The 26,293-nt window shown below is 46.9% G+C and overlaps 9 protein-coding genes across 9 annotated transcripts; 4 read left to right on the top strand and 5 right to left on the bottom strand.

Moving 5' to 3' along the window:
- Positions 1-2,263: 2,263 nt before the first annotated feature.
- Positions 2,264-3,307, top strand: PHALS_05243 (DNA replication factor; the record flags this gene model as incomplete). The annotated part of the gene is made up of 1 exon (XM_024718939.1): positions 2,264-3,307. The coding sequence occupies one exon, from the start codon at positions 2,264-2,266 to the stop codon at positions 3,305-3,307; it is 1,044 nt and encodes a 347-aa protein (XP_024584288.1).
- A 113-nt stretch (positions 3,308-3,420) lies between these two features.
- On the top strand, positions 3,421-4,353 carry PHALS_05242 (Sterile alpha motif, type 1; the record flags this gene model as incomplete). The annotated part of the gene is made up of 2 exons (XM_024718938.1): positions 3,421-3,967; positions 4,019-4,353. 2 exons carry the CDS (start codon positions 3,421-3,423, stop codon positions 4,351-4,353), a joined length of 882 nt encoding a protein of 293 aa, XP_024584287.1.
- Positions 4,354-4,450: 97 nt separating this feature from the next.
- On the bottom strand, positions 4,451-7,768 carry PHALS_05241 (atp-citrate synthase; the record flags this gene model as incomplete). Its single annotated transcript, XM_024718937.1, has 1 exon — positions 4,451-7,768. One exon carries the CDS (start codon positions 7,766-7,768, stop codon positions 4,451-4,453), a length of 3,318 nt encoding a protein of 1,105 aa, XP_024584286.1.
- Positions 7,769-8,164: 396 nt separating this feature from the next.
- PHALS_05240 (uncharacterized protein) lies at positions 8,165-9,315 on the bottom strand (the record flags this gene model as incomplete). The annotated part of the gene is made up of 7 exons (XM_024718936.1): positions 8,165-8,272; positions 8,345-8,599; positions 8,673-8,751; positions 8,816-8,863; positions 8,926-9,076; positions 9,151-9,224; positions 9,287-9,315. The coding sequence occupies 7 exons, from the start codon at positions 9,313-9,315 to the stop codon at positions 8,165-8,167; spliced, it is 744 nt and encodes a 247-aa protein (XP_024584285.1).
- A 913-nt stretch (positions 9,316-10,228) lies between these two features.
- On the top strand, positions 10,229-10,496 carry PHALS_05239 (uncharacterized protein; the record flags this gene model as incomplete). Its single annotated transcript, XM_024718935.1, has 2 exons — positions 10,229-10,294; positions 10,392-10,496. 2 exons carry the CDS (start codon positions 10,229-10,231, stop codon positions 10,494-10,496), a joined length of 171 nt encoding a protein of 56 aa, XP_024584284.1.
- Positions 10,497-15,923: 5,427 nt separating this feature from the next.
- PHALS_05238 (WD40 repeat-containing protein CHE-2) lies at positions 15,924-18,227 on the bottom strand (the record flags this gene model as incomplete). Its single annotated transcript, XM_024718933.1, has 1 exon — positions 15,924-18,227. The coding sequence occupies one exon, from the start codon at positions 18,225-18,227 to the stop codon at positions 15,924-15,926; it is 2,304 nt and encodes a 767-aa protein (XP_024584283.1).
- Positions 18,228-18,570: 343 nt separating this feature from the next.
- On the bottom strand, positions 18,571-22,033 carry PHALS_05237 (dna repair and recombination protein rad26; the record flags this gene model as incomplete). Its single annotated transcript, XM_024718932.1, has 3 exons — positions 18,571-20,449; positions 20,516-20,997; positions 21,059-22,033. 3 exons carry the CDS (start codon positions 22,031-22,033, stop codon positions 18,571-18,573), a joined length of 3,336 nt encoding a protein of 1,111 aa, XP_024584282.1.
- A 180-nt stretch (positions 22,034-22,213) lies between these two features.
- On the bottom strand, positions 22,214-22,497 carry PHALS_05236 (h aca ribonucleoprotein complex subunit 3; the record flags this gene model as incomplete). Its single annotated transcript, XM_024718931.1, has 2 exons — positions 22,214-22,357; positions 22,444-22,497. The coding sequence occupies 2 exons, from the start codon at positions 22,495-22,497 to the stop codon at positions 22,214-22,216; spliced, it is 198 nt and encodes a 65-aa protein (XP_024584281.1).
- A 234-nt stretch (positions 22,498-22,731) lies between these two features.
- Positions 22,732-23,673, top strand: PHALS_05235 (gtp-binding nuclear protein ran-1; the record flags this gene model as incomplete). Its single annotated transcript, XM_024718930.1, has 3 exons — positions 22,732-22,734; positions 22,966-23,462; positions 23,529-23,673. The coding sequence occupies 3 exons, from the start codon at positions 22,732-22,734 to the stop codon at positions 23,671-23,673; spliced, it is 645 nt and encodes a 214-aa protein (XP_024584280.1).
- Positions 23,674-26,293: the final 2,620 nt, after the last annotated feature.

The raw sequence follows: 26,293 nt of genomic DNA, 5'->3' as shown, positions 1-26,293 counted from the left end.
AGGCCTTGCGTATACGCTGAACCTTCCGAGAAGGATGCGCACCCACCCGGTGTTTTATGTGGGCTTACTTAAGCCGTGTCGGGATCCGGCGCAAGAAAACGCGGAAGCGTTGGCGCCGGGGCAGATTCCAAAAGCGCTCGGCCACCCAGAAGTTGAGCCAGCAACTGGTTCGGAGCACGGAGTATAACAGTCTCCGCTTTCAACGGCACAAGGCTCTCCACCGGCGCACGAAGTGACGTAGTCGCCAGCTCGACGGCTAAGAACTGCTCCAACAGAGCACGATTGTCCTCAACGTGAGGCAGCACAAAGTGCTCCAGGCTCTCGAGGTCTTCCGCACAGCGGTAGGCAATTTCGGAGAGATGCCTGGCAGAGTGTCGATGACGACGGAGCATGTCCTTCAACGCTCGAAGAGCACCGCGAGTCACCGGACGGCAATCTGCCAAGTCGTCATCGCCCGCCGCCAACTCTTCTCGATGAGAATAGTGGCGTCCACTACCGCGTAGAACGCCTTGTGGGTCGACGTCGTCGACGGGGTTCAACCCAATATCTTGTGAAGTGGTAAGGATACATAAACTCCGAAAACTCTTGGATGTTTGAGGTGCCACTTCGGCAAGACTGCCAAGATGTCGCGGGCGCTTATGGTCGGAAGGATCCTGAAGTTTCGCGTCGTCGTGGGCACCGCGCTTTTCAGCAGTAGCTCAGGAAGCCGTAGGGCCATGAACTGAGCTCAAGCTATGGCCATGAGCTGCATTGTTGTAGACTAACTCGTGTGAGCAACCACAAAGCTCGCGAGAGAGTAAGGGATTGTTCCATATGTCGCAGGGCGCAGTACGCAGGAGGTCGGCATTGGGCCTTTGACTCGGTAAACTCAAATCTAAGATGACGCCCAAAGCGCACGTCCACTTTCTCGTATTCGCTGTAAGGTAGACGGCGAAGAAATTTTACGGTGCCGCTGCACCCATCGCTCATAGAGCTCATCATCATCTGCAGCGGTTTTGCCAGGGGCGAGCACCCCAGGGATGGTCCGCATTGCGGGTACAAGAGAGCCTCCTTTTTGAGCCCGAAGTTAAACGCGGTCCTGATTCATTGGGATGTCTTGTGGCACCAAAAAGTGAGCTCGAAGAGCTTTCCACTGATCAAGCTCAGCTTGTGTAGTGACCGGGGGCCCGACTTCGTAGACGCCTAACGATCGAGTGGGGGTATCTTTCGTTTCAGGAGCGGATTCCACCGAGCGGAAGCCGTTTTCCACACGAGGGTCTAAACCGAACGTAAATACGAGCGCAAAAGAGCCACTTTATGAGCAGCCTCCAATTGCTGTTCCTGTGCCTTGTCGAGGCGACTGTTATAATACCACTTCCACCGGAAGCCGAGAGGTTGGGGAGTGGACTTGATGTCCGCAAGGTTAGAGCCGGGCTCACGTCGCGCCGTCGGCGCACTTCATCTTCCTCATCATCCGATGCTGAAAAGTGTGTCCGACTCGTAGTCGACTTCCTCCAACTCCTCGACGTGAAAATATGTCGCCCGGGTGCCGAGGGCTTGGGATGTGTTTCCCACGAAGCCGCGGACGTACTTTGATACACCCTGTGCAGTAGAAGAAGGGGTTTTCCCTCGGGCGCCCTCGGAGCCAGTTAGACTGGGACGGGGTTCTTAGAGCGAAGAATGTTTAAAGTTGGTTTTAAAGATGTCTCAGAGACGCGAGTCTCGTATGAGGCGACTGCTAAATGTGAACTAAAATTATATTTACAATTTTGAGGGGGAAAGTGTAATGGATTTACACGTACCCTTGTTATGAAAGAGCGGGTCAAACAAGATGGTGTGACCGTACATAGGTGTGGATTACACAAGCTGGTGTGATTACACAATGATGTGACTACATCGTAACAAGAAGCCATTACGTGGCAAGATTGCCAAAAGTAATGCATATATTAATTAGGTATTGGTATATCAATTAGGAGTACCTTAGGGTTTTAGATGTTGGCGGCTCTGCCGAAACTAGAGCCACGGCAGCCCCGCTGCATCAGCGGTAATGAACGTAACGGCAATAAGCAATGAGGCATTTGGCCTTGAGCACTAAAATCAAATTCATAAAATGAGCAATTTTATGTTTATATTTTTATTGTAACTCTTGTATTATAAGCTGTCCGCGTGGCCTAATGGATAAGGCATCGCCCTCCGAAGGCGGGGATTGGGGGTTCGAGTCCCCTCGAGGACGTTTTGTAAAAAATATCAATTTGATTTCTATTGGCTCATAATATCGTCAAATATGACCTGCAAGCCTCTAGGTGCCTCTCGGCGTCTAGACACACGCGCACCCTCATCTTTACACGTCCTAGGACGTATCTTTTCGGCCCTTGAGTTTGGACTTGGAGCATTGATGCTGTACCAACACACACCTGACTTTGCCGCCGTCAAGCGCGCAATAGAAAGCTCATGTCAGCTTAGTTTCACGTCTGAGCACCTACAGCAGATCATGCATCTATTACCTGGAGCGTATGCGCTCAAGTGGAAGCGAAACACGCGAACTGCTCGTCGCCAGGTGCAAGAGAGAGATGGTGACAGATTTTATGCGCAGCAACCACCAGTGCTTACAATACGTAAGCAGAAATTGCCTTCTCCAAATGAAAATTGCGAAAGTCTGGAGGCTCGTATCACTCTATTCTTTTGTAAAGCTAATGAATATGTAGAGCGTCACGTCGAGACCATGAAGAAGAATTGTCCAGACATTACAGTCGAAGAAATCAACCGAACTCTTAAACTCATGAAAATTGAGAGGGCCCCGTTGCCAAAAGTCCCACAAGAGATAGCACGCAAAGGAATTTCGCCAGTGTCCCTACGTACAACTATTTGCAATGAGCGTGCAGACGATGCAACGAGTAATTACACGCAAGAAAAGTTTGAAGAGGCACTGGCAAAGCCTGTGCCGCAGAATTTGAAATCGCTACCAGATTGGCTCATCAATAAAGTTCGTAAGCAGGAAATTTGCCGCAAGGTTGTGATTGAAAAAAATGCCGAAGCTCTGAAAAAACGAATGCTTTCAACATTGCCGCAGCTAAGCGACCAACTACAGTCGTTGGTGATTGTCACTAAGAAATCTGTTTTCTCAAAGGCTGAAGTGGTGCGCAGACTGGCCATCCGAGCTCCGATCAAGGGCAGAATTGAAGAGCAGCTTTATCTGCTTGAGTCATTGGTGCCAGAATGGCTCACTGTGATACTTGGCGATGGCAAAGAATACATTAAGATTTCAACCAGCCTCAAATACAATGTTGTTAAGGCATCGCTTCGTCGCGCCGTCTCAGTTGAAATCTAAGGAAATTGCATTTATAGAGGAATTTTTTTGTTTGTTTTATAAAGTATTGAAAATAAATTTTTTCACGATCTTGGAGCGTCGCCTTTGAGATATTCCAAAGAAATAAAAAAGATATGGACACGACAAGTGACACACCGACGGGCTGCGCACGTGTGATCGTGAAAATGGTGGTTGCACTGAGTCTTCCGTTTGTGTTGAGTCCCCGCGAGCTGGCGACCGAGGCCGCATCTAATGTGGCAGAAGTTTTTATTACGTGCTTCAGTCGTTTGCGACAGCGGCGTCCACATTTTAATGAAGAGCATAAAGAAGCGTTGCTGAAGGAGGATGAACGGTTTTCGGATGCAGCAATGATTGAGCTACGTCGAAGGATGATGGAAGGTGGTACATCCACGATACCAACCATACCATTACGCCTTGTGGCCACTGACCAGCCAGCACGCCCTTCGCGCTGGAAGGAGCGCAAGATCCAGGAACGTGCGCGAGCACATTGCAGCTCGTCGCCGAACTGGAAACGAACAAGCTCGGAGAGAGCGTTTACACTCCTGGCATCTGATACAGAAAGAGCACTGGATCAGATCCTTAAGTCAACGAAGATGACACGAAAACGTTCTAAAAGCACTGAGCCGATGGATGCCAAAAGTGAGGGACGGCAAAATATGGGTATACTGCTTGCATCCGAAGTTAGTGTAATAGCTCACGCTATGTCACCAGAGAAGACTGGAGAGGAAAGTGTGCTGCTTGATCTCCACGACCTGGATAGCTGTGACGGCGGCGTATTGGGCGAATGGCTCGCGGGGATCGACGAATCTCGCTCAGAAGAGTACCGCATATATGCCAAACAGTTGAAAGAGCATGGCTTTATGACATTAGAAGATCTGGCGCAACTGGAGAGTGAGGACGACGTTGATCAAGCCATGAGTGAGGTGGGTATCACCAAATTCGCACACCGATTGCGTATTCGAAAAGCCATTCAGCAACTGCATTTTCAGGCTTCAGAGCAACATAAATTGGCAGTTGCTGCAATTCCTGTGGCTGCAAGTGCGTAATGAACAAGCGTAGCAATAAGTGCAAGTCAAGTTGAAGAAATGCTCCTTTTCAAAACTTATTGTTCTACTTCTGCAACATCTGCAATCACTTTTATACTTATATTTCATCGTCCAGGTACGAAATGTCATCCCACGGGTGGCGGTACAGCGGCTGCTTGAGACGCTTCTGATCGAGGAAATGGCCAATAAAACCAATGCTGCGACCTAGCACAAACAAGCCGTTGAGGCAACCGTTTTCAATCTGCTCGTTCGCTTCCTCCAAGGTGAAGACCCCGCAATTACGCAACAGGTCGACAAAACAGACGGCGATGCAGCCGTCGACATTGAGAATGAGATTGCTGCGTTTTTTCGTCGTTACCTGCTCCACCTCAAGAGCAAAGTTCAGCACATCCGTAGACGGGAAGTTAGCTTTGGCAAATTCCTTGATTATGGTCACACGCTTATCTGGATTGGACAGCGACTTGATACGGTGACCTATTCCCATAATGAGCTTGTTCTGTTTGCGCATATCTACTACAAAATCTGCTGCTGACAAACCCGAGTCATGCGCGCTCGCAAACATCTCAGCAGCTTTGTCTAAGGCGCCACCAAAGCGGGGGCCAATTGTTACGAGACCCGAAATGAGCGAGGAAATCAGGTCCTTGCCGGCACGAGCAGTAACAATTGTGTTATGGGCGCCAGAAACAGCCGGGCCATGGTCAGCTGTGACCATGAGCACCATCTCAATGAATTTCGAAGCGTAAGCCGGCAAATTGCGCTTAAACCAAAGCAGACCGATGACGCCGCCAACACCCAAATCTTGCTCAAAGACTTTAGAAATTGGAGTACCAGAGTATCGCAGCTCCTCACCACGGTCATCCGAAATGGACGAAATAAAGTTGGCAGGCTTACGAATAAGCCCAAGGTTCTTGGCCCAGGCATAATCCATAGGAACCCGAGGGACCGGAACTTCAGGGCGCGGTACAATTGCACCCGACGCAACCATTGCGACGAACTGCTTGCGAATAGCGTTGCCAAATTGGTCGAAATTTTCCGGAACGATGGCACCGGCAGCAGCCAGCGCTGCATTCTTAGCTGAAGCAGTCTCCGATTCACCCGTTGCGCAAGCACCAGCGTGGCCAAATTGAACTTCGAATGGAAATATCTTAGCACACGTACCAATGCACCAAGCAATCACCGGTTTTTTAATCGCACCCGACTGTATGGCACGACAGACAGCGAACTCGTCAGTACCGCCAACCTCGCCAAGAAGAACCATCATCTTGATTTCTGGGTTAGACTCATAGCGTAGCAGATGCTGAATGAATGTGGAACCTGGGTATTTGTCACCACCAATGGCAACTCCCTCGTACACACCGTCGGTCATTTGTGATACGATGTTGTTCAGCTCGTTCGACATGCCACCAGACTTGGACACGTAAGCCACACTACCAGGTCGATACAACTTTGACTGTACAATGTTATCAAGCATACCACCAGTGTTACCGATACGTAGACACCCCGGCTTGATGCCACCAACCGTAGCAGGACCTATAATGCCGACATTAAGCTCTCGCGCCTTCTTTGAGATCAGACGCGATTGTTGCTCAGGCACGCCCTCCGCTATGATAGCATGCGTCTTGAGAGTGTCGCTGTGCTCAAAGCCTTCCATAGTAGACTGGTAAACGGAACGGAAAGATGAAAAGTTGATCAGTACGCTCACGTCCGGAAACTTCTTGACGGCATCCGACAGCTTCTGGAACACTGGAATGAGACGCTCTGATGTGCCCCAATAGAATTTAAGATAATGGTTGGGCGAGAAAGGAAAAATCAGAGCCGCAACGCTAGGCGTCTTTCGATTGCACAGATAATCAAAGTCAAGCATTCCTTGAACAGCGCGCTGCTGCAGACCGTAAACAATGCATCGTGTCTTATCATTCATACGCACAATACTTTCATCCTGTATAACCACAGGTGCTTTTGTCGTAGCAGCGGCTTTGCTTTCGAGCACATCGACACTTTCAGCCTCTTCATATTCGCTAACGATAGTACTGCCTTCATTTGAAGCTGATTTGTTAGAAATTGGCTTCGCACCACCAACAGCGTTGGCAACAGGCAGTCCGACTCCCGATGTAGGCTTGTCTACAAGACCAAGAGCCATGGGAACAACAGCTGTGATGTGCGTTTCGGGACCAAAAACCTCGATCGGCACACCAGTCGCTTCGCCTACCTCTCGCATTACACTCAGACCCTCCTGGCAATTGGGACCACCACGACGCACCCAAATGTGCACTTTATTGTCTTTAAGCTTTTGTTGATATTCGTGAATAGCACGAATAATGCCCTTAAAAGTCAGTGCAACGTCTGTGAAGTTGGCAATGCCACCACCAATAATGAGTACTTTACCACGCTCATCAAAGTTGCGAGTCATTAGGTCCAGGATAGTCTTTGCGTAGTGATACGTATGTGTCTCGCTGGGGGCACCCGAGTACTCGCCATAATTAGCCAATTCGTGACCATAACCCAAGTCTGCAATCGTATCTGCATAAACAACTGAGGCACCACCACCTGCAACCATTGTCCAAATACGTCCCGTATGATTAAGAATTGTGAGTTTGAGCGAAGCACCCGTTTTGGAGTCTAGATCCTGAATAAATTCCTCCTCAGGAAATTTGGCACGACCAAAAGCTGGAGGAAATTCAATGTCTCCCCATCGGTCACCAACAAGAAAACTGGCTGTCTCGTCAATTTTAGCAGCCATGTCAAGAACGGAAATCTGATTGCCCACAAGAACAATCGGATTGATTTCCATGTAGACAAAGTGTAATTCACGGAACTTGGCGAGCATTGCAACAAGGAACTTGGATAAAATTGGTTGACGTGCTTCTTCGACCGACGACAGCAAGGCAGTTGACACTTCGTCCTCGGAAACAGTGTCTTCAATGCCGATCTGCAAGCGCTTAGCCTTGCTGTCAACGTCGCCAACGTCCACGCCACCTTCGTGATGGAAAAGAATGTCCTCTCCATCGCGATTCGACACGATGCACACGTAGTGCTCATCAGCGGCATTGTGTTTTATAAAGGGCTCGACAATGAAGTGCGTCAGCACTCCTGTAACAGTCTCTACTTGAATAGGTTTGTTAATGCGCTCCCAGACCCAATTTTGCACTTCAGCCCACGTAGCATTGAGCAGTAGCAGGTTGGCTTTGCCACGGCGTTTAATAAGTTGGTCAGGCTTTACCGCAAGCTTCATGTCGCCTAGCTTCGTGAGCCATGGGCTCTGAGTTTCAATCACGCTGAAGAAATCTTCACGACTTTGACCAGCAAAACTTTTGTTTACTGCCACTTGAGCAAAGCATTTGTTGAGGTTAAAGTCTGGCAAACTTGTGGACAATATGCGCTTTCCGTCAAATTCGCGAATTGCTTTGGCCGACATGATATGATCGATCTATTTGAAGGTATCGTGGACCTAATGCCTAGTGGATGACAGGATTGCTGCAAAATTTCAAATGCCATAGAAATCGTGGGATTACTGGATTGCTGGTTTGAGGTGCGTGCGTCTAAGTTAACTAACTTGAAATTTGTATGCGAATAAGTGTCAATAAAGGAAAAGCTCGATGACATCACACTGTCGGCATCTAAATTGAGCTTTGATATAAATCAGTGCTTTCAATGGATGAGACATGGATAGTATTCAGATTGTATTCAAATCTACTGAATTTGACTTAAATATTATACTCGAGGTATTACGTCACAGCAACTAGCGGCAGATACTGTGACGCACCTGCTCACTGTCGAATTCAGAATCATGACGTATAACTCGTGCAGGTTATTACTGATTGGCTACGCGCTTCCGTCGCTGCTGCTTTTGAAGCCGGTCCAAGTAGCTAGTGCGCATAAGAAGGTCCTGGTATGAAAGCGGCACGCTGATGATCGAGGGCTGTCGATATCATCAATTTAATCACAAGAAAAATTAATTACTGCTCTTGAGCTCTATTTTCCCAACGCGTACCTGCTGCAAAGCTCTCGAACGCTCCTCCACCACCTCAACACTATCATGATATTCTTCTAAAATGTCTGTGACATCCGCTGGCACCCTCTGTTTCTGTGATGAAGTCGTTGGCGAGCTTGATGTTGTATGTTGTGACGCACAATTGCTTATTGAAACGGGTTTTGGGCTTAACGCCTTGGCATTTCTTGCAGCATGACGGTCGCGCTCCGTCGAAGACGGCAAAGCCGCATTCTCATCTTTGCTCCAGCAAGCAGCCTTTACATGAGCAGCCACACAACACACAATCAAAACGAAGATTTAATTAAATGCAATATCGTTGCAGCATCACCAGTATCATCCTTCGAAGCTGGTCGCGGCGAGATTGGTGCATGTTGGCTTTCATAGCTAGACAGAGCTGGTGCGACACACTGCAACACCAAATACTCGTAAATGATCATTGCATCAAATGCAAAATAGAAGTCAAATACGTACTCGGGCGATGACTCCATTACACTGTTGGCAGTCTTTGACCGGTTCTGTCTATGAGCGCACGATCGCGATAAGCTCTGCAATTATTGTTGCTGATAATTTAGTGTGCTTACCTAGAAAATTCTCGACCATAAGAATCACGATGCACCACGCGTAACCACAAGTTTGGAGACGGGTTATGAAAGGTTGACGGAATGGTATACGCTCCTGGACCGATCGGCGATTCCAGACGTTGCAAGTAGCTGTGGCGATCATCGCGCGCAACTAGCATGTGATGCAGCGAAGATGAGCGTGGCTTCTCTTGAACCATTTTATTAGTGGCACTCGTTCAAAAGTACACATATGAGGTCGCGTTGAGGACGATATTGGATCAGAACGGCAAGAAAGGTTTTGCTTTATAACTGGGAATTTGCTAAATAAAGCAGTTTTTAACTTAGCAGTTAGCGTAAGACGATACGCATATTCAGCGTCTACCGAGCGTTGCCAAGAAAGAGGCTATGCATGCAGCTTTAACCACCTTAAAAAGCATCATAAAGGTTATCAGTCAGATTCAATGTTCTTTTGAAAAAAAAGAGAACGCCCACATAAAGGCTATGTTGTTATATTTGTGACTCGAAGTCTGACGTTCTTTGCCCGATATGTCCGTGATTGGAAGCGGAAATGTGACTATCACGGTCGGTCTGGTAAAACGCCGTAATTACAATACCTGCAAATCCCACTTCTTTGCTACTACCAACGCAAAGTCTAATGGATCGGTTATGTCATCAAAGTATTTACAATAATTCAGATCAAAACATTAAGAGAGCATTCGGGTTTCAGCGTGAGAGCCCATACTTCCGGAATAATCTACCACTGACTTCTGCCGAGCTCCATAGAGCAAAAATTCTGTTAACCGTCAAGACCTTCGAGCAAAGTCAAAACAAAGTTTTTATGTGGCCTGGAGTTGTTGATTGCAATGTGCTCAACCGTGCCCCAAACAGAGCATTAGCGCATTGCGTGAAGAATGCTAAAGTCAGGCGGTCGCGCCTGGGAATGGGCGCTACAACAAACGAGCATTTGACCTTGGAAAGAGCTCAAGTTGATGTCGCGAGTATTTGCACCACTTAATCAAGCCTATGACATGCGTTATACGTTCTTTTCTAACCGCTAAGAAGACTGAGTTGTTCGATTACGTCTTAAAAATTTAGGCTCTCAGAGCCGGAATGTAACGATTCCCGTTTCGTATGAGCCGCACTTGTGCGGCTCATACGAAGACCTTCCGCATACGCCAAACCTTTACTAAAAAAGCGGTGAATTTGAGTGCAAAGCCGATACGTAAGGGTCAAGAGGGTGAGAGCTTTGTGTGCGGGCCAGTAACATATGAGGCGGTGGTGTCTCAGGATTGTACGTTGCATAGTGGGATCATCGACATCTAAGATGCTGCGATTAGTATCACTACCATTAGTGATGCGCGATGTATCGGGCATGGCAGCAAATGAAATGGTAAGGGTGACGGATCTTGATCAAAACTTAATCATAAAATATGAGACAAGGATGTTGTTTGTTTACTGATTATGGCTCACCTCAAGGCGCTCATCAGCTATTGAGTATTCTCTGGTATGACAGTCTCAGCCAGAATTTGTTAAAGTACATCTGTCTCCCGGCAAACGAGGCCGCATTTGTTAAGCGTCAAGAATATTTATAGGGAACTGCATCGAGGCTAGCATTCGAACCAGGACGAGTGTAGCGGATCGCAGTCCACTTACTGCAAGAATAATTACAAATTTAACTCCAGGCTATTGATCTCGCACAAGTATAGCGCCAATTATGCGGAAATGGCACGGCCATTGTCCAATCTCCCAGAGAAGGATAAGAAATGGTGTTGGGACACCGAGCATCGGGAGGCTTTTGACAGGGTCATAGACAGCATCCTTCATGCACCAATACTGGCGTTGCCAGAACCCGATTGTCCTTCTGTGGCGATTCGGGCTTTGCCTTCAGCAGTGCGTTGCTGCATGCAGACGCCGAGGAGCGAGATCGGGTGATTGCGTTCGAATCCCACCAGCATAAGTTTGCAGAGAGGAGCTACCCAGTCCACGACAAGGAATTACTCGCGATGAAGTATGCACTTGTCGAGTTTAGAGTGCACCTGCTTGGCTCTAAGCCGTTTGTGATCTACACAGATCATGCGTCATTACGCACTGCGACTCAGTCGCCTCACCTCTCGTAGAGGATGGCCAGTTGGGTCTCACTCTTTGTAGAATATAACTTCGATGTGAAGTATAAGCCAGGAAGGCTGAATGCTTTGGCCGATGCGTTGTCACGCAGACCCGATTATTAGCTTGCTCATGTCACTACAGTGACGTCGTCAGTGACGGATTTGATCTGCGCCGCATAAGCGGGTGATGGTATGTGCTACAGGCTATGGAGTTTGGAAACTTGGACAAGACATTGTCGGCGCGTTTGCGCGCACGTTTACACTGATACTTTTTGAATAACGGGTTGCTGTATCATAGCACCGATTCAACAGATACGCCAAGAGTTGTAGTTCCGCACGATGAGGATTATAAGAACCGTATCCTCTTTGAGGCCCACGACACCCCATGCAGTGGTCACTCGGTCTGAGAAGACGTACAGTTCGGCGAGTTGCCACTTTTGGTGGCTCAAGCTGTACAAATGAGCGAGCACATATGTGCACACATGTGAGACGTGTCAGAGGGTGAAACCCTCTCCGAACGCGGCGCCGCTGCTGAGCAGTTTACCGATACCATCCGGTTGTTGGCAGTCCATGAGTACAAACTTTGTGTCTGGCCTGCCGAAGGACTCGGCGGGCAACATGAGTGTCGTGGTGTTTGTGGGGCGTTTAAGCAAGATGGCGCATCTTGCGGTAGTATCGACCGTGTAGGTGCAGCGACGCTATTTGTCAATCGTACCTTTCGACAACATGGACTCCAGGAGTCAATTGTCTCTGATAGAGACCCACGTCTCACTGGGAAGTCTTGGTCCACAATCTTCAGGGTGCTGGGCACCAAGTTCACTATGTCAATAGCGGACCATCCGCAGACCAATGGTCAAACTGAGCGCGTGGATTGCGCCGTTGAAGGCGTAATCGCAGCGTCTGCGCTGAGACGCCGAAGCGCTAAGGCGCCATGTTGCCACTTGTAAAGTTTGCTTTAAATAATGCAGTGCATTCATCTACCGGCTATACGCTGTTCTACGTGAACGGTCTTGTAAATCCTCGCGTCCCGCCGACGGGCGCTCTCCCATGGCTCAGGGTCTGGTGGGGTAAGAATAGCCGAACGGCTAGCTGATGTCATCCTGCTCACCGTGCATAAAGAAGTCGATGACTTACAGTCTACCAGACTAAGTGACTTATGTCTGGTTCGCGATGCAATGGCGGAAAGTCAGAACATGCAGAAGAGGAAGCAGAAGAAATGTGGAAAACTTTGAGGTCAGAAACCTGGTTTTATCAAATGCTGAAAACCTTCCTATACAAGCAGTCTCTGCCGACTTAAAGACAAAGCTCCGTTCACGGTTTAGTGGGCATTTTAAGGTTGTGGCCAAGCGAGGCCTTGAGTATACGCTGAACATTCCGAAAAGAATGCACACACCCGGTGTTCTATGTGGGCTTACTTAAGCCGTGTCGAAATCCGGCGCAAATGATCGCGGAAACGTTGGCGCCGGGGCAGCGTCCAAAAGCGCTCGGCCATCCAGAAGCTGAACCAGCAACTGATTTTTAAACCCAAAGTGTAACAATCGCCGCTTCTAACGGCGCAAGGCGCTCCACCGTCGCACGAAGTGACGTATTCGCCTGCTCGACGGCTAGAAACCGCTCCGGCAGAGCACAATTGTTCTCAACGTGAAGCAGTCGGTGCACAAAGTGCTTTCAGGCTCTCGAGGACTTCTGCACAGCGGTAGGCAACCTCGGAGAGATGCTCAGCAGAGTGCCGATGACGACGGATTTTTTCCTCTAACGCTCGATAAATATCGCGAGTCACCGAACGGCGATCAACCAAATCAACATTGCCCGCCACCGACTCTTCTACATCGTGGACGCTTACGATTACAAGGATCCGACGCTTCGCGTCCGCGCTTCTCGGCAGTAGTCCGGAAAGTCGAAGGGTGACGAGCTGCTGTGGTCGTAGACTCACCCGTGTGAGAAAATACAGAGCTCGCGGGAGCGTGATGGACTATTCCATGTGCCGCAGAGCGACAATACGCTGAAAGTTGGCGTCGCGCCTTGAGTTTGGCAAACTCAAATCTCAGATGGCGCTCTACGCGCACGTTCTCTTCCTTGTGGCTTCACTGTAAGTTAGACAGCGAGGAGAGTTTCTGGTGCCGCTGCACCCATCGCTCAAAGAAATCCTCATCATCTGCAGCGGTTTCACCAGGGGCGAGCACTACAGGAATGGTCCGCATTGCGGGTACAGGAGCGCCTCCGTTTCTAAGCTCAAAGTTAAGCGCGATACTGATCCATTGGGATTTGTTGTGGTACCAAAAAGCGAGCTCGAAGAGCTTTCGCTGATCAAGCTCAGTTTGTGTAGTGGTCGGTGGTCCGACTGCGTAACACCTAACGATCGTCTTTCGCTTCAGAAGCGGGATCCGCCAAGCGGAAGCCGTCTCCACACGAGGATCTAAGACCAAACGTGGATACGAGAGCAGGAGGGCCGCCCAGGCAGTAGCCTCTCGTGCGCCTCGTCGAGGCGACTGGTAATAATGCCATTTCCACCGGAAGCCGAGAGGTTGGGGAACGAACATGGTGTCCGCAAGGTTTGGCTGGGCCCACGTCGCGCCGTTGGCTCATTTCATCTTCCTCGTCTTCCCATGCTGGTAAAGGAGTATCCGACTCGTAGTCGACTTCCTCCAACTCATCGACGAGGAAATCCGTCACTCGGGGCAGGCGCGGTGTGTTGTGCTCGGGTCCTGAGAGCTTGGGGTGTGCTTCCCGTGAAACCGCGGACGTTCTATCCAGAGATGCATCTTGTGTAGAAGAAGAAGGGCTTTGCCCGCGGGCGTCCTCGGAATCAGCAAGACTGGGTGTATTGCGTGTCTTAGACACAGGGCTCATAGGGCGGAGAATATACAAGGTTGCTCTTAAGAACGTGACGGTGTCCAGATACGTGAGCCTCCTATAAGGTAACCATTAAATGTGAACTGTGGATATTTACAATTTTAATGGGGTAGAGTGTGATGGGGTGACACGTACTCTTGTATGAAAGGGCGGGTCGCACAAGATGATGTGACCGTGCATAGGTGAGGATTACTCAAGTTGGTGTAATCACACAATGATGTGGATACACCGTAACAAGAAGCTGCTTCGTGACAGGATTGCCAGTAGTAATGCACATCAATTAGGTTTTACTTTATATAAGGAAAACCTAAGGATTTAGATATTGGCGGCTCTGCCGCAACTTAACCAATTTAAATACAGTTTTTATTTTGAACGGAAGAGCATCTTTACATTGGTTAAGGTTCTAAGTACTCTTGGAGATAGCGGATTGCGATCCGCTACACGCGTACTGGTTCGTGTAAAGCACGTAAGCTCAGCGATCTTAGCTAAGCTTCCTCTGAGAAAAGAGCTACGGCAATTCCGCTGCAGTTTTAATGCGATTCATCGCGCGCATACATCACCTCTCATTATCCTATGGCTTGCTGTGGCTTAGCACGAGCTCGCTCAACCCATAACATCGGTAACTATCCTGATGATGACCTTAAGTACATTGTTGTGTTTGTGGCTAACGATACCAGATGGCAAAGACACTTTGAATGCTTTGTCCAACATATACAAATGGATAGGACTTTGTGCCCATGTGCTATGGTGTGACGAGCAAAACATTCGCTGCGATAGTCACCCTCGATCAGTGCAGATTCTGGTAGTAAATCTTTCTTTTGTTTTTTTAAATTGCGTCCGGTGCCGTCAGCGATGCTGTGACGAAATGCATATTGTACAAAAGTGGACGTTCGAATGACACAATCGTCCCGACTTGAAGAAAAACGCAGAGGTATCAAGTGGGACTACTTATGAAAGGACTCGTAGATTTTAGCCTCACTTAGTGTTCGACGTATTGTTTTATTGCAGAGCACAAGAACACAGATAATTTAAGTATTGTTAGAGAAAGACTCTGCCTTAAATCAAAGTCAGTCTTCAAAAGAACAAGAACGTTGTACCGAGTTACCTCAAAGGCCTCGTTTTTGCTTTTTGATAAAGCGTAAGAACTCAACAGCAAACTTGTGTAATGTGCACGACAAACTCGTTCCACTTGGTAGCAAAGTCTGAATCGCCTAAATCCTCTGTGACGATAATGTCGTTCGACAAGGCCGCCAGACACACTTATTTAGCTCGTGACTTTCCTAGATTCCGGTGATCAGACAATTGATAGCTCGAGGGCCTGAAGCGGGAATCACTCTTTTGGAGACACCCACCAGCTGTGACAGTACTCTCTTAAAAAAATTCTAGAATTTTGACCTAACAAAAAATCCTCGTGACGTTGCTCGTCGAGACTAAGACGGAGTCATATCCCACTTGTTGGACAAGAGAGCTAGAGATGGCCATCATGAATGTTTGCACCACCTAACCAGGCATATTCAGAATTCCTGCCCAATTGCTAGAAGGGCGAGAACTAGCGAGCACTGTATGAGAATTGAAGGCTGTCGTTGTCGCAATGGTGGACAATCCTCTTCCGAAGGCGATAACAGTTACCATCTTTCCAGACCGGTGTGGATCACATCAAGATCGTCCGCATCCATCCAGTCTTATTCGAAATTGCGAAGTCAAGTACCGTACCTCGACGGTTGGTTGTAGTACGAAAGGTTGAGCTCTACGAGCGCGCCATATTCCATGGACATCAGCTTTGCAAAAAAGGAAGAGATTTGATCAAAGTATGGCGTCAGCTTTGAAGAAAGAAATACTTGCATTGGCCATCTAATCGATCACCTTTGCATCGCCTGTTCTGCAGTTGGTTATAGAAGCTGTTTGTCAATCATAACGGCCTGACCTTGCTGTCAAAGTCAAGGACAGGTGCAGCTAGGCAGATCAACTGTTATGAGACGAAATATCTATATAATATTTTTGACTAGCTTTTCACTAAAACCATCACTCAATTATAAAATTTACCAATGCTTTAAAATCGAATTACTTTCGGCGACTTCCACCGTTGCTATGCTGCTCCTTTTCCCGCTCAACTTCCTTCTTCTTAGATATCGTCTCCCAGTCTATAGTAACTTGTTTCGAGTATTGCAAATATTTTTTGTCTGTCTCTTGCAGCTTGTTTGCCGCTAAAAAACGTTCGCGATAGGCTAATACCGTGTCCACATGCGTTCCTGCGTCTGTTGTGTGCTTGATAGCTAAATCGAGAGCTCGTTCCCAGCGAAATAGCCTTAAGTTGAGCTTTATTGCTCGATAAACGAGCGGGGTTGGATGAGCTTGTAGTAAGATAGCTTCGGCTTCATTAATGTTGCCAGAATAAAGGGCCAGCTCTGCATTCCGTACCTCATCGGAGGCCAAATTCTTCACGTAAAGCACATAATAAAGCTTATCGACACATTCGATGGCAGCAAGCGCAATCTCTGCCGTTTCTAAGTGGCGTCGATGAAGTGCCATGCCGGCTAAGCAAGTCCAGAGGCTTTTACTCTTTACAAATCGGCAGAGTCGAACAGCTTTATCCCAGTCGGCGACCGTTGTGAATTCATACAGCATTGGAGCGTAGGGTGGTATACCCGCAGCAATAATGGTGCCATCTGCCCGCCTCACAGTGACGCTCGAGCCCACAAAGCTAGTAATCGCCGCCAGATTCAAAAAGTCAGCGGCATCTCTAGACTCGATCACATCTGGCAGTAGCGTTCGGTCTACGTACACCATGTTTGGATACGTCCATGTGAGCAGTTTTGTGTCTGCTATGGCAATAAGAAGTTCAGACGCATCATTCCACGCTGCAGAATCAACTTGAGCGTGCAATTTAACAATACCATTGCTCATGACACGAGATAGATACAAATCACGGTTTCGATCAATAAAAAAAATCTTGCGATCTTCCATGATCCCAAAATGACTAAGAGATAGCTCTAAAATTTCAAGAGAATGCGTGATGACTACTGAAAGCTGCTTGCCGGTATTCATGTCAAAGCATCGAATCGTTCTACGATCCGAGTGATCCAAAATGGCGAGAGTATCACTACTAAGCGAAAGAGTGCGGCTACTGAGAAAATTCACATGTAAACCAGAGAACTTCGGATTACTGACGGGTTTTCCTTCGTATGAGTAGACTTGAATCCCATTAAAATGGTCTACGGTCAAAAAATGATTTTCACTTTGAACGAGTAAACTAACTGCAGCGCGTAAGTCAAAAATGTGAGGCGTGTTCCAGCTCTGCGCATCGTAAATGAAACACTGCGTCGCCGTGCAAACGACAAGGAATCCGTGAGCGAACGACATTTCTACAACTCGATCGCGGGCAAAGTCCAGCTCTTCCAGGGTTTCGTTCACGACATCATGAACGTGGATCTTGCGGGGATCCACAAGCGTCACTTCGACCTTTTTCCAAGGCAACATACGCCCCACAACCTGTGCAAACACAGTAGCCCCATTGCCACCTGCAGCCACTAGTTGTGTTGAGTCCGAAGACCAAGCCAAATCCATCAGCGATCCGCTCTGAGGACGTTGGCGACAGTAAGACCATCCAGTCTGATCGCAAAGTCGGAGTAAGTTGTACGATCCCACAGCAAAGCAATTACCATTTGGACACCAAGCGATAGACGTGATAACATGCTCGCCCGCTGGACTCTGGTACAACTGACGACCAAAGGCATCCCAAACTCGAAAAATGCGATCTTCACCACCCGAAATAAGGCGATTGTTGATAGGGTTCCAGTCTAAACACAAGATGGAACCATCGTGAGCTTTCCACTGAATATCTTTGCGACCGAATTGCACAGTTTTGATCACTAAAAAATTGCCGTAGGTAAACAATAGCTGATCGCCATCAGGTCCCCAGCAAACGTCATATATAGATCTTCCCGTAGTTGCAAGTGTCGATCGAAGATTTCCGCTGCGTGACCAGATCTTAAGTGAGCCATCTTCTCCTGCCGTGACAAGTGCAGTTCCGTCATAATTCCACTTAAGAGCAATCACAGCTCCAGCATCACAGCCCTGAACGCGTTTCTCCTCGCGTCCGTTTTTTGATATCAAACGAAATGTTCCATCAGTACAGGAAACAACAAATGTATCGGCACCTTGTTTGCCCAATGATGGTACCCAATGTACGGCAGTGACGTACGCTTCTATTTTCATCACAGTACCCACAACTTCTCCATCCATTCGCCAGCGTACAATCGACTTGTCATCGCTGCACGTGATCGCGTCATTTTCGGGTGTCCAGCAACATGCTGTGACAATTTCCGTATGGTGATTCACTGGCAATTGGGCGTGTTGGAGACGCATTAAGAGTGCGTGAGAGGCGTGTCGAGTGAGATTGAGTCAAAGATCTGACGTCCGACCTTTCAAAACTTTCGGAATATGCTAAATTCTCGATTGTATCACGTATCACAGACAACAAACAGTTAGTCAAGCTTAACGATCGGCTGCAGTACTACACTAATCCGAATACTTGAAGTATGTGCATCAAGTAAATAGTCCAAGTCTCAAGTAAGGAAATGGTACCAACAGGATTCTTACAAGTATGTTGCTTTAAATCTACCTTTAATGACCCGTCCTGCAGGCTCTAAATATCCAATATGCGAGTTAGTGAAGTTGATTTTCTTTTAGCAAATGGTCGCAATGGCAATCATTGTTGGTCGGATGCATCAAATGCGTTGTGTGTTGCACAACAATTTTCTGCTTCTGCTTCTAATTCCGACCCGTTGTTCATTTTAGCCGTGTCGTGTTGAGAAAGAGCTCCCTCCTCATCGTTGTGCTCTCCAACAATCTCTTCGTGTCGAAAAGTTGTAGCACCATTCAGCGCAATTTTGTCATCCTCACTACCATCACTACACTTAGTTTTTTCTTCAACCAGATATGATACTGGCGGGCTATTTAATGCCACAATATCCGACACAAGTTCAGCAGCAACTTCAATCATTTCGCCTTCATCATCATCTACGACATGTGACCGTGTCTTTGCTGCTGATTTATTGACTGTTTTTTTGATCGAAGAAGTATTGTATTGAACTCCATTTTGCTGGGTGATTAAACCGTCACGACCGTGTTGATATGCATCTTGTATTCCTTTGAGCACACCACCCGGTTTCCAACAGATCAAATTTGCAATGCCAAAAAGCTCTCCTTGTTGCTGTGGATTACCTTGGACACCCTCAAAATATCGCGGCGCATTGAAGCCCTTCAGCGTACTGTCACTGAGTTGCTGCTTGTAAATTTGTCGAACGTAAATCATTTCTTCAATTGTGCCTAAAGTAATGAGTCTATACACTTGCACATCTTTAGTTTGGCCAATTCGATAAGCTCGATCTTGAGCCTGGCAATCATGGGCTGGGTTCCAGCTTGGGTCAAAAATGACGACATTTGTTGCACTTTGCAGATTTAGACCTACACCACCAGCTCTTGTGCTGATCAAGAATACAGCAGTATGGCTGTCATCACTATTAAATTCATTCACCATCTTCAAGCGCTCTTCGACCTTCGTGTTTCCGTCTAGTCTGCTGTATCTCGTTGCTTTTGTAATCAAAAAGAGCTGAATAATATCCAACATCCGTGTACTTCTGCTAAAGATTAGCGTCTTTTCGCGACGCTTTTTCCACACAGCGAGCAGCTTTTCCAACACAATCATTTTCCCGCAAGTTTTCGTAGATATTGAACACATTTCTTTGAAATTTGACACTTGATTCACACCTCCAACCTCCTCTAGATCTGAACCAAAGGCGGTCTTGGCAAATTCTTCTTGATAATGTTGAACCTCTGGCCCGTCGTGAGGATTGACTTTGAGCAATTCTAAATGATTTGAAAGCTTCAAAAGCATGGCCACACAGGGAAGACCCATACAATTAGGGCAATTTTTGCATGGTCCCTGCTCATGAAAACGTTCGTAGAGCAAGCCAGGACGTTCGCCAAGATCAGCAGGTGTCTTATAGCAGCAACTTTTCCGCTTTTCCATACTATCTCGATTACAATCACACCTTTCGTCCCCGCGCTGGAGCAACTGAAACTCAGGCATGGCCAAAACTCGTTGATACGCAGCCATTTGCATTTGCGTGAGATCACAAAACACGACTTGGTCACATTTCTTAACCACTTGAAATGTCGGATTGATCCCTTTCTCTCGTCTAAGGTAGTACGGACTAAGTTTTCGTCGAAGCTCAATCTCTTTCTGACGGCTTCTCTTCACCGCTTCCGGAGCTGCAGACTTCTTTCGTCCGTATTTTATATCTTGTCCGTAATACAAGCTGAACTCCGCCCAAGTTCCAATAGCCCCCGGTGCGATAGTGTCGACTAGACAATGCAACTCCTTTTCATTGTTTTGCATCAATGTGCCGGTAAGACCAAGCTTTTTGCGACACCTAATTCCCTTTACAGCTTTCGTGAGCTTGGACTCAGGATTTTTCAAGCAATGCATCTCGTCTAAAATAACAACTTCCCATGATATTTTGTTCAGTCGACTCGAGTGCGTTTTCAAGATATCGTAGCTGCAAATGACAATTTCAAATTCACCTCTGCATGGGTTAAACAAACCTATTCAGTCAAACATAGCAACATAAGTAATACAAATACTGACGCACCTTGCAATTTGGTCAATAATCGCGTCACGGTCGATTGGTTTGCCACGTAAAATGACTGTGGTGCAGCTCATCCAGGTATGCAGCTCCTGTTCCCAATTTTGAAGCAGTGATGCGGGCATGACGATAAAAATCGGTGAAATCTCATCGGAAAAGCAGAATCCGGAATCTTCAGGATGACCTACGGCGCCAGAGTCGCTAAATCTTTTTCGACGCTGTAATAGTATTTTTTGCCACGTCTCTTTATCACGGTAATCACCTTGTTTGCCCATGATTGCTGACAAAAACGCAATGATTTGAATTGTCTTACCAAGACCCATGTCATCACCTAAAATCGCACCAGTGTTACAGTTGTAAGCTTTGAATAAAAACTCGACTCCTTGGCGTTGGTAGTCAAGTAAATAGCTATTTAGACTAGCGCAAACTTCAAATGTCCTTGATCCATGATGTTCAGATGATGACAGCACCAAAGGGCCGGCTTGTATCTATTAAGCACGAAAGTAAGACTGAATGTAAATAAAACCAACGAAGAACTGTGAAACGCACCTTTGGCGGATCAAGCTGCGGCCACCGTTCACCAGTAAAGCCTTCTTTTCCATCAACAAAGCCGCTCTGTTCTATCTTCAGTCTTTTTCGTGATTGTCTTACTTCTTGTTTGTTTTGCCCAGAATTGTTTATGTTTCTGATTTTAGATTTTCCTATGATCAATCGATTAGCCACCTCGTTATCTTCTAAGCCTGATTCTTTTGCATCTGATATCCATTCCTCTGCATCGTCAAGCGCGGGGATAGCGGAGCCGATGAGATGTCGTGGTCGAGCACCAACATCTTGTACACCACTCGATAAGTCGTTGTAAAAAGTGTCACGCGCATGTTTCATTTCTTCTTGACTCAGTATTGGTTGTTGTTGCATTTGTCTCCTCCACTTTGTGTTCACAAATGCATTCGGATCGCTGAATGGCGATACGTAAGTAAGTTGTGATGACAAATGATCTTTGGTATCCAGTCCAGACGTCTGAGCATCCCAGAATGATCTTTTTTCAGTTCCAGTAGTTATATCCTCCCTCTCTGTCACACTGTCATCAACTGTGTCGTACCGAGATAAAGCCAATGAGCTACTTGAGTCTATCATTCGAGGGTCCCTTACATTGTTTTGAGAAGGTATTTGAGAAGCCGCTGTTAAGCCATATTTCAAGGCAATTCGCTCGCCGGTTGTAAGGTTCTTCTTCTCGCCACTTTGAGACACTGTCTTGGTCGTGACGTGCGAATTAGCAGCAATCCCATGGATTTCTCTTTTGTCATTATTCTCTGATTTCGACTCAAGTCCCATAAGCTGACGTGCAGATACGACAGGCTTGTGACTCATTAATGTCGGCCTATCGTTGACGTAGATGCGCGAGGGTGGAGTGAACAATTCTTCATTAAGACTATCTTGACTACTTGACAACTGAAGAGAAATTTGATTTGCAGAAAGTGACGTCGACGAGTCGCCTTCGTCCTCACTGCTTGACATCAACTCCATACTTAGCTTAAACAAAGATTTTCTTTCGATCGATTGTCATACATAAACTCTAATGGGACGTGGCATGCACATCGACACATCATACTGAAGAAATAGCTTTCTTCACAGACGAAACATATCAAAATCACTTTTTCTATTCAGTGAAACTACTTTTTTCTCTTAATGCTCCTCCATCAAACACTACTGAAATATCGGATCTGGCGATTGAGTAGGCAGCAGACCAAAACGCTTTTTAGTGATGATGCGCTCTTTTGAAAACTTGTCGTCTGGAGAAAAGCGCGCCGGGTGTGCAGAGCATGTCGGAGCTCCACTTGGTCCTTCTTTCTGTTATTTTATAAAAAAGTAATTCAATTGGTCAGCAATATACTCTCAATATAGATTAATACCATTCAACTCTATGTTGTACGCACTTTGAGTGTGTAGACGCGCTTGCCGTCGTCACCAAGGTAGTACATGAGGTGCATACTTCGATTCCTTTAGCCCGCAACCTTTCCTTCTTCTTCGTCGAAATTTTAGAAATTGCACGATTGGTTGAAAATATTGACCAGGTAAAACCTCACTACCATATATAACCTCACGGAATTTCTTTGACTTAATAAAACTAAGTTATCGTCCGACTGGTGGAGGGGGTTTCGTCTTCCATTCGCATCTCGGCGCCAAGTTAGTTAAGTTCTCGAAGTAGAAACATTTCAGTCAAGATGGTACGTGAGTTTGTTATAATTAGTGCCCTGCATCTATCACTGTGCTGCGTATAGTACGTACAAGAAGCTTTACTCGATACTTAGCCTTTCCCACGTTACAACGCTGCGGATACAAGCACAGCTGTGTAGTGCTTGTATAAATGGATCTAGGCATGCAAAGCATTGTAATAAATGCAGGGCAAGAATTAATTCTGGACGTTTGACTGACTAAAGATGCATGATCGAATTTAGGCGCAAAATGTTCCAGAATTTAAACTGATTTTGGTCGGTGACGGTGGTGTAGGGAAGACTACATTTGTTAAACGCCACTTAACTGGCGAATTTGAGAAGAAATATGTTGCCACACTTGGCGTTGAAGTCCATCCGCTGACTTTTCACACCAACTTCGGCCCGATTCGTTTTAATTGCTGGGACACAGCAGGTCAAGAAAAGTTTGGTGGTCTTCGTGACGGTTATTATATTCAAGGCCAATGCGCCATTATCATGTTCGACGTGACATCTCGTATTACCTACAAGAACGTTCCTAATTGGCACAGAGATCTGTTTCGTGTATGCGAGAACATTCCTATCGTGCTGTGTGGTAACAAAGTCGAAGTCAAAGACCGAAAAGTGAAAGCTAAGCAGATCACTTTCCATCGTAAAAAGAATTTACAGTATTTTGACATCTCGGCCAAGTCCAACTACCAGTTTGAAAAGCCATTCCTTTGGCTTGCTCGCAAGCTTGTTGGGTACGTCTACACCTTTGTTTATGGACGCTACTTCATTATGACTAATGCAATTTGCTGGTACTACAGTGATAATAATTTGACCTTTGTAGAGGCTCCCGCCCTTCGCCCGCCTGAGGTCACTATTACCCAGGAACAGATCGCCCAGATTGAGGCTGACGCCAGCTCTGCCGCTGCTGCGGTTCCCCTTCCCGATGAGGATGAGGATCTATAAGCAGGAAGTGGTGAGCTGTCTTCCCGCCTCGACTTGCAGTATTGCTTAGAAGTTAAAGACTTAGAAGTTAAGGAAGACTACGAAGGAGACAGTGACGAAATCTACAGAGCTTGAACTTTTTATCACGAAGGTCTGTCCGCACCAATCAACCTTTTTACTGCCACTGATGCTATGGAACGGTTGGCTTTTGCAACTAGGAGACGAAGATGAATGAGGAAGGAAATCGCGGTTGAATGCATGTTGCTCTTTTTTCATAGTTTCGAGAAGTCTTGCTCAGTTATCGTTAAACACAGAATCGTATTTTTTCACGAGACTTGTGGTGATATAATATGCATCACGTTTATATAATACTGCGCATCGCTATACGAATGAAATACGCATAATCATATTTTTTAGTTACATAAAGACCAGATGTTAAAATAGAATACTGTGAGTCCTACACAGAAAGTTCTATATTGGACATTCGAAAAATGGTGCACAAGTCCGTTCACATTGACATAATAATCTTCATAAACTCTTGTGCCATCATCTATGTCCAACTTTTGATCTCGCTGTCACTACGAGGTGGACTCACACGCAGCACTGCACCATGAATACGAGAAAATTGTCACTCGTAGGCGAAGATGACGAAAAAAGTAGGAAAGAAACGGCGCGTGGAAGATGTCGTGTATGAGCATGTGTATATGGAATCGACTGAAAGTTAAGCAGGTGAAGGAATAAGTCGATTGTTTTCTTTCTGCTCTCCATGCGAAGTATCTAGACACTTCATAGAAACCCTGTGCAACCGCAATGTAAGTATAATCCGGGTACGGTCGGATTTTATAATATTATGACCTCCAAGGGTCAAATTTCGAAAGTCAAGAACCCCAAGTCAAACCTTGTCGAGCGGCTTGTTACGGGCGTCAGCTGGCTTGTTTGCTTCCTGTACATTGAACAAGATCAGCCTTCCTTACACTTGGTCGCCGACGAAGTATTGACGCAGCTCGATATACTTGGTTCAGCGGGGCTGCCGTAACTTTTTGCTACAAGGAAGCTAAGCTAAGGTCACCGACCTTACGTTCTTTACAGGAACCGATACGCGTGTAGCGGATCGCAATCCGCTGTACCTCAAAACCATAACCAAGGCAACTGAACTCTTTTGTTCAAAATTGATACTGTATTTAATTGTTTCAGCTGCGGCAGAGCCGCCAATATCTAATATCTTAGGTTTTGATAGTTGACATAGTAGTGCCTAATCAATACCGTAAAACCTCACGAATACGCACGCATTACTAATGGCGATTCTGCCTTGTATTGGCTTCGTGTTACGGTGTAGCCACACCAATGTGTGATTAAACCGACTGTGTAATCCATACCTATGTATGATCACGCCATCTTGTGTATTCCGCCCTTTCATACAATACGTGTACAATACGTGTAACCCCTTCACACTTTCCGCATGGAAATTGCGAACACAATTCACATTTAAATTTCGCCTCATACGAGGCTCGCATGTCTGAGACACCGTTCAGTTCTTGAATACAACCTTAAACCGCTCAATGAGCCCACGTAGAACCTAGCCTAGCGGGTTCCGGGGGCACCCGCGGGAAAGCCCTTCTTTTTCTACTGCACAGGGGGATCTCCGGACAGTGCTTCCGCGGCTTCACGGGTAGCGCATCCCAAGCCCTCTGCACCGAAGCACAACACACCGCGCCCGCCCCAGGCGACGGAATTCTTCGTCAAGGAGTTGGAAGAAGTCGACTACAAGTCGGATACTACTTTTCCAGCATGGGAAGACATCTAGAATTTCTCGGTTCGTTGCTATCATGATTATCAGGCTAATGTTGAAGCAATTAATTGGTTTGAAAATTAGAAACAAAATCTTCAAGAGTGAGTTCCACCACACCATTGCCAACGTAGCTGTACAATAGGTCACAATTGACCGGCGCTCTGACATGCAGGTCTCAGTACCCCCGCGAGCGTAAACACAAATGTGGAATACGGCTTCTGCTCGGGAAATTCAGCTACAGAAGCGAAAAGCGCGATCATTCGATCGTTTGGCATCCTTGTGGTCGATCCCCCGGCCACTACACAAGCTGAGCTTGACGAACGAAAAGCTCTGCGAGCTCGCTTCTTGGTTCCGCAGAAATCTCTCTATTTACGTACCGCGCTCGACTTCATGCTCAAAGAGGAGGCGCTTTTGTACCCACGATGCTGACGACTCCTGTGGTGCTCGCCCTGGCGAAACCGCTGCAGATGAGGAATAGCCCTTTGAGCGATGGGTGCGAAGGCACCGAAAACGTTTCTCGCTGTCTAACTTACACTGGAGGTGGACGTGCGAGTCGAACGTCAGCTTCGGTTCAAGTTTGCTAAAATCAAGGTGCGTCGCCGACTTTCTTCGTATTGTTACCCTGCGACGTATGGATTACTCTATCACGCTACCGCAAGCTTTGTGGTCGCTCACACGGGAGCGTCTGCGACCACAGTAGCTCAGGGCCATAGCTTGAGCTCAGCTCATGACCCTTCGGCTTCCCTCGCTATTGACGAGAAGCGCGGTGCGTACAACGCCGCAAAGCGTCATCATCCCTCTGATCATAAGCATCCACGATGACTGGACAGTGGCACCTCATACTTCCACGAT

The sequence above is a fragment of the Plasmopara halstedii genome, assembly GCF_900000015.1.
Source record: "Plasmopara halstedii genome assembly, contig: Scaffold_2881, whole genome shotgun sequence".
Taxonomy (NCBI): Eukaryota; Oomycota; class Peronosporomycetes; order Peronosporales; family Peronosporaceae; genus Plasmopara; species Plasmopara halstedii.
Note: the sequence above shows the minus strand (reverse complement) of the source record. Positions and strands in the feature narration are given on the sequence as shown.